The following is a 7,502-nucleotide window of genomic DNA, read 5'->3' on the forward strand; positions in this document are numbered from 1 at the left end:
GAACTCTGCACCTTTCCTCAAGAAATACTTCCCACGCAGGCTTTCCAAGCCACTGTGAGCCAATGGTAGAACCACACTCACGGGTGGGCCAGTGATTACCTTACAGGCATTCAGGGAAATCAGCTATCAGTTGAGAGGTATAAATGTGCAATAACACAACCTTAAGAAAGCATAGAAGTGTGAATTGAGTGGATCTACAGCATGTATAAAAAGCATGTATAAAAATTGACAGAGATGGGAGGATCACTTGAACCCATGTGGTTGAGAGCAGCCTGAGTAACACAGTGATGCCCTCCTGCCCCTGCCATTTAAAATAATAATTAAATACACTAAATATACTAGGTGGGCATGGTGGCAGCCACCTGCCGTCCCAGCTACGCGGGAAGTTGCAGTGTGAGGAGGATTGGTTGAGCCCAAGAGATGGAAACTGCAGAGAAGCATGGTCATGCCACTGCCCTCCACCATGGGCAACAGAAAAATACCCTGAGGAAAAAAAAAGCATGTGTAAATGTAGACATAAAATTCTTTATTTCTGTCACAAAAGGTCTTTCTAAGACACACCCCCTACTAAGGGTAACATACAACTCTCTCTTTTCTACGTTTCTGAATCCATGAGAATGGGTGGGCAAGGAACCAAAAAAAATGTCTCGCGTCCCTTTCTTTCTACTACAAACAACCTGGGACTCGGTGAGGGAACAGTGGGAAAACCCTGGCCAGACCTGCATGTGCCTGACTCAGTGTGCATGCCCCTTGCTGCACAAGTCCCTTTGTGGGCATGCACTTCGTCTGTCTGCCTTCTGTCTCTGCAGAGCTGTGCAAGGCGACGTAGTGACTTCCTTCTGCGGTGCCCACTAGGACTCAGCCAGTAGGTTCGCAGATCAGTCCTCCCAGAGTTGAAGTGTGAGAGGGTGTGAGGAGGAGCCCGCGGGCACGGTCCACGGCCTCCTAGGGGAAAGGATCTTGCGGTCCCTGTCCTTCTTCTAACAGGCCAAGATGCAGCATTGTCCTTGCTGTAGTGGGGGTCCTGGACAGGGAAGGCAGCAGGTTCATAGGGCAGAAGAGGGCCTCGTGAACATAGAGTGAGTTTTGAAGGGGAAACTCTTTGTGGTATTTGAGTCCCGGAAGCACAGGAAACCACCCACCAAGGACACATTCTGAAGTCCTCAGTGGGGACCTGGCATAGGGTGCAGGACTGCTAGGTGCAGGTGGGGTGGGGTAGGAGGGGTACGGCGGGGCATGGCAGGAAGGCAGGGCCACAACCCACAAGGCAGGCACCAACCTCACTGCGCATGCTCTTGGTGTGCCCACCTGCCTCAGTGCGCATGTTGACTGGGCGTCTTCCCATCGGCCCCTTCACCACGTGGTGAACGTCGCGGAGCTGTGAGGGTGTGAGGGTTACTTTACTGCGGTCCAGACCCTTTCTACCGCTGCTGAGACTCAGCCGGTAGGTCTGCAGACCAGTCCTCACAGGAATGGAAGTGTGAGTGAGTGTGAGGAGGAGCTTGTGGTTTTCCAGGGCATGGGGCAGTGTGGTCCATGGCCTCCCACGTAAAGAATCTGGAGGTGATAGTTCTCCTCATGCTGGGGCGCCATCTTGGGCCTTGTGGTGAGTTCTGAATGAGGGAGGAAGTTGCGCTGTGGAGTTGCGGGGTCAAGTAAAGACGGGCAGACCGCTGGGGGTGCTTTTGGAGGTATCCAAGTCTTGAAAGGGCCAGGAACCCCAGAGAGAGGATATATTCCAAACTTCTTCGTAAGGACTTGGGAAAGGGCTGGGTGGGAGGTAAGGAGAGGATCTGGAACACAGTGGGTTAGAGACGGGAGCTCACAGCTATATAGAGCGCTTGGCACAGGTGTCCAGTGAGGAGCGCCCAGGGCTTCGTCTCAGTTTCTCAGCTCTACGGTGGACGTTCGAATGGGTGGGACCCTGCGTTCCAACAAAACTTGATTTTAGGTGAGAAATGGGCCTAGCAGATGGGTTTGTGATAAAAGCCGTGATCACTGCAGTTTTAATTCACCAGCTGTATTTTTCTAAAGATCTCCACGATGAAGAGTCCAGTTGTGAAACCAACCTCATCGGAAATAACCCTGTGTCATTGGCCAGGAGCCTTAAGACATTGCTTAGGTAGCTTGACCAATTTAAGGGAGTGTGCAAGCATTCGATTCAGAAGGCGCACACACTCACTTGCCCCGAGACTTACTTTCAAAGCATTACAAAATTTCTTTAAAAAATTGCAAGTTGACATTTCACTATGGAAGTGATCAAATATACCTACCCTGTCAAGTGCATTTTCCCAATCACAGCTTTCTGTTTGCATTGTGAAATATGAATTGACAAGGAAGATCAAGATAGGCCTAGACCAAGACGATATGTACAATGGATTCAGCCGGTTAGGCCCACAGGCAGATCCCACTGGAAGTTGAAGTGTGAGTGAGGGTGAGGAGGAGACAGCAAGCTTCCGAGGGGCGGGCCTCTTGGTCCGTGACTACAAGGGAGAAGGGCCATGAGGCTGTCGTCCTTCTCATGCGGCTCCATGGCTGTGGGCCTTCTTATATTGTCGGAGTCAGAGTGAACGAAGAAGAAGGGCCTTCGAGTGGGCGGCAGGGGTGGGGCACGGTAGTTAAGTGCAGCTGTGGCGATGCTGGGGTGCTGTTGTCAGTATCCAAGTCCCAGAAATGCCTGAAACCCCTAACAGAGGACAGATTCCATACTCCTCAAGGGGGATCAGGGCTGCGATGGTGTGTGTGGTAAGGAAGGGGCCTGGAAAGTGGGAACACTCTGGGCTGGTGTTCCCAGCCCCAGGGTTTGTATAGAGGACCTGGCAGGTGCCAGCCTGGTGAGGATCCCCCACAACTGTGTGGCAACTTCTCAACTCCATCTTGGAAATTCGAGTGGGTGGGCTGGGCTCTCCATTCCAACAAAACTTCCTTTTTAAATGGAAATGGGCCTAGCAAATGGGTGTGTGACAAAAGCTGTGGGCACATTAATTTTAATTATCAAGCTGTATTTTCTTAAATGCCTTACCAAGAAGACACCAGTTATGAAACAAAACCTCATTGGAAATGCTGTGTGTCTCTTGCCATGAGCCCTAAGGCATTGCTCAGCTAGCTTGATAAACTTAATTGGTTGTGCAAGTAATCAACTCAGAAGGCATACACACTTATACATGCCCTCTGACTGACTTTTCAATGTATTACCAAATTTTTAAAAATTGCAAGTTAACATATGGCCTTGGCAGTGGTCAAATATAGTATCCTCTCCCGTGCGTTTTTCCAATCACAATATTCTGGGATTTTTTGTTTTTGTTTTTGTTTGGTTTGATTTGATTTTTTTTGAGATGTAGTTTTGCTCTTATTGCCCAGGCCGGAATGCAATGGCACAAGCTTGGCTGCCTGCAGCCCTCACCTCCGGAGTTCAAGTGATTCTCCTGCCTCTGCCTCCCTACTTGCTGGGATTACAGGCACCTGCCCGCAAGCCTGGCTAAGTTTTTGTATTTTTAGTAGAGGCCGGGTTTCACCATGTTGGCCAGGCTGGCCTTGAACTCCTGACCTCAGGTCATCCACTCACTTCGGCCTCCTAAAGTGCACACTATTCTATTTGCAGAGTGAAATATGAGTGGGCGAGAAAGAAAACATAGACCATTACGACATGTGCGACTTGTTCAGCTGACCAGGCCTGCTGTGAGTGACTTAACATTTGATGTTTTCTATTAGCAGAATGTTGTTGTTGCTGTTGTATTGTTGTAGAATTAGTTTAGATATACTGATGAAGTTCTCCCATGTTGATAAAAAGTGATCATGGCAGCTCATAAAGGAAAGAGTAGCCCAGAGGACTACATACTAGTCTTGTTTGGATGTGTGATCTTGTGTTCCCCAGATTTGACTGGTGATTTCCTCCTCATGCTTATTTATAGCACAGTATACACATTCAACCCCACGTAAATTAAAATGGCGTCCAAAGCCATTGAGGGTAACAGTCTGAGAGTTATCTCTCTAGGGGAAGAGTGACTTTATGAAGAATAAGTATGTGGAATAGTGTTGGATAGTGTTGGGGCATGTCTTTAAACATGCATATGATCAGAAGTATCTATGTAACATGTATATTTATATTATTGACATGCATTGAAAAGAAATTTTTTTATCTGCACACACACACACACACACACACACACACCCCTTTTCCCAGGAGCCCAGTGTGCCAAAGCCTCAACGAGAAGAACCACCAGCTGAAAGTCGGGATCATACACCTGGTCAGAAGAGAGAAGAAGATCAGGGTGGAGCTAAGATTCAAAGTGCTTGTAAGGGTAAGAAAGAATGTGTATGGGGGGAGGAGGCCTATGTGTGCATCATGCCTTATGCCATGACCAGTAACAGGAGGAAAGAAAACATTGGGAAAGAATCTCAAACATTTATTGAGTGTTGGCTAGAAACGTGATGGGTATAGTTTGCAGCTTCCTGCAGTCCCTGGGTGTGATGAATCTTCTCTTTTTCTTCAAGCTGCATTTTGTATGCTTGAAAATACACTCCTTCCTAAATCAGATGAAAGCATTTAATTTGTTGTATGAAAATGTACATTATTGCACTAATTAAATTTGATCTTCTTAGGATGTTGCAGTGTGATCTTCTCAGCCATGGTGTCCACAGTGTTGTAAGCACCTTTTAACAGTATCTGGAGTGCCAAGTTACCCTACCTTATAACACCCTGAATAAAGCCCATTTGCAAAGGAATGTTAGCCTCATTTTGTAAGTAATACAACTGCGGCCAGGCGCAGTGTCTCACGCATGTAATCCCAGCATTCTGGGAGGCTGAGACGGGCAGATCATCTGAGGTCAGGTGGCATCTGAGAACATCTTGGCCAATATGGGGAAAACCCGTCTCTACTAAAAATCCAAAAAGTAGCTGGGTGTTATGGCACATGTCTGTAATCCCAGCGAAGCCTGCTGAGACAGGAGAATCGCTTGAGCCCAGGCAGAGGAGATTGCAGTGAGGCGAGATTGCACCACTGCATTCCAGCCTGGAAGACAGAGTGAGACTAGGTCTCTAAATGAATGAATAAATAAGAAAACTGACACTCAGAGATTGAGACTTACCAAGAACTCTTGACTCATGGAGAAAGAATTTATATTTTGTTCCAAGGTTTGCATTGTTCCCACCATCTGTGTTAGAAAATGTGAGTGATTTTGCTTAAAAATGCTTAATACTCAAATGTGTCTGTACTGTAACATACTTCAGTATTGGCTCAGGACTAAATGCAGTTCAGTGAAGCAGGATAGCAACCCCAGAAAAGATGCCAATGAATGACAGCCACTGTTTCCTTTGGTGTGTATTTTTGACAGTATGTTTGGTAAAAGGTGGATAATTCAGGACACTGGCCTACAGATAACTATATTAGTAGGATTTTGAAAGAGATTTTAAAAGTCATTTCAGTATTTTTTAAATTATTAAACGCAAAGTGTGATAAGATTATCATGAAACAAATTGTTTCCTCAACAGATGGCATTTTCAAACTAAAGATAGACAGAATTTTGGCTATGGACTATTTTAGCAATTCACTGTTAAGGGGGTTCTAGAATATGACAGTGATCAATGCCCATTAATTTCTTTGCATATCAGTTACCACACTCTCATTGGAAGACAGTGATTTTGCTATTGTATTTTGTACTGTTTATTAATGACATTCATGTATGGAAGGTCACATATAGGGCCTTTGGACCAAGCATTACTTTAATTAAGACTAACCCCAACATTTTCAAGGTACCTCAACAAGGGATGAGTGTCATGACTATAAGATTTGTCATAGGCCCACCAACACATTGATGTATACCTTCAGAAAATTACATTAAGTTTTGATTAAAATGCTATCTGTGGGGCAGCCTTAAGGTTTCCTAGACAGCTGTGTGTTGATAATACACAATGGTAAAGTATGGGAAATGTAGGTGTGGTGTGATTTATCCTCAGATTGTCATTTAAGATAAGATATCATAATACAGGAAGACAAAAGTGGGACATCTTTGCATCAGATTTATTACGACAGTAGCCTAGAGGCTTTTATTGCATAACACTGAGGAAAAGAATATGATCATTTCCTTATTTAGCATTCTTGTTTCACTGCTCCAATCTATATCCTTTATATTTTTTAGTGCCTGAACTGAAAGCTGATCTCCAGAAGCTGTCTCAGTCAAAGACTGGGGGTGAATGCGGAGATGGTCGTGATGTACAGGGGAAGAGTGTGCCAAAATCAGAGGAATTTAAAATGCCGGAAGGGGGTACGTTATCCATTAAGATTCAAAATTATGTGCTTTCTTTATTCCACAATATTATACTTTTGATAATAAAAAGAGAGCACATTACTGCCCCGTGAGAAACAGAGTTTAAATGCAGACTTTCTTTGGAAGGTAGTTCAGATCCCAGAATCCTGACTGCAAAAGTGAAACACTATCAGATACAGACAGAAATTGAGTCAAAGCTATATGGAATCATCAAATCAAAAAAATTTTCTTCTGAGTATCACCAACAGCTAACAATTTTCAGATTATTTTCTCATTTCTGCTTTTCTCAAATACATTGTAACGCCACCTTGTATGAAATATGCCGACCCTGAAGGAGATTCTAGTACCAGCTCTAACGCAAGTTTTGAGATTCTGAACAAATCTCATAAGTTCTAAACTCGTTTTTCTTTTACTGAAAGTAGTGAATGCCCATCAGATAGATTCAAATCCATTTCGGTGCTGGTTTCTGGATGCTCTAGTTCTGTTGGAGAGAATGCAGAGATATTCTTATTTTCATGATTTGTTTTTCATAATAATGAGCTTCAGTCCAATTATAATATCCAAGTTGAGATTTCATTGTCCCTAAAAAAATGAGTGGGCACTCTGCTTGATGTTTGTTTACGTTTTATGGAGACTATCATGAGTGTTCTTGGATTTTGTCACATCCTGAATTCTCTCAGGGTGTTAAACAATTGCATTTATTTTTTTTTTTCACACAGTCTCACTCTGTCACCCGGGCTGGAGTGCAGTGGTCCGATCTTTTTTCACTGCAACCTTCCGCCTCCAGGTTCAAGCGATGCTCATGCCTCAGCCTTTTTTGTAGCTAGGAATAGTACGTGCTCCCCATGCCCAACTAATTTTTGTATTTTTAGTAGAGACGGGGTTTCACCCTGTTAGCCAGGCTGGGCTTGAACTCCTGATCTCAAGTGATCCACCTGCCTTGGCCTCCCAAAGTGCTGGGATTATAGTGGTTGAGCCACCTCCCTTGCCAGACCCAATGGTTGCATTTTAAAGTCTTCCTGCGGTGAAGCCTTGAATTACTGAATAATAAAACAGAAAGAGATAGTCACGTTTTCTGATTCATGAAATAGGGATCATACATGTAAATCAGTGATGTTCAAGCTGGTTGTAAGATGCCTGTGCTAAGCATGCTCGCTGCTCTCCTGTAAATCTTCCTAAGCTACTGTGTGTAATTAGACTGAAGACACACATGGTAACCTCTAACCATATCAGAG

The 7,502-nt window shown here is 44.6% G+C and overlaps 1 protein-coding gene across 1 annotated transcript; it reads left to right on the top strand.

The window, feature by feature from the left end:
* Window positions 1–1,368: 1,368 nt before the first annotated feature.
* Window positions 1,369–6,378, top strand: LOC116545571 (X antigen family member 5-like). Its single transcript, XM_032272112.1, has 4 exons — window positions 1,369–1,444; window positions 3,602–3,678; window positions 4,184–4,301; window positions 6,139–6,378. The coding sequence occupies exons 2-4, from the start codon at window positions 3,610–3,612 to the stop codon at window positions 6,357–6,359; spliced, it is 408 nt and encodes a 135-aa protein (XP_032128003.1). The 5' UTR covers window positions 1,369–1,444; window positions 3,602–3,609; the 3' UTR covers window positions 6,360–6,378.
* Window positions 6,379–7,502: the final 1,124 nt, after the last annotated feature.

Source organism: Sapajus apella, unplaced genomic scaffold, assembly GCF_009761245.1.
Source record: "Sapajus apella isolate SASKATOON/1434 unplaced genomic scaffold, GSC_monkey_1.0 scaffold290, whole genome shotgun sequence".
NCBI classification, from domain to species: domain Eukaryota; kingdom Metazoa; phylum Chordata; class Mammalia; order Primates; family Cebidae; genus Sapajus; species Sapajus apella.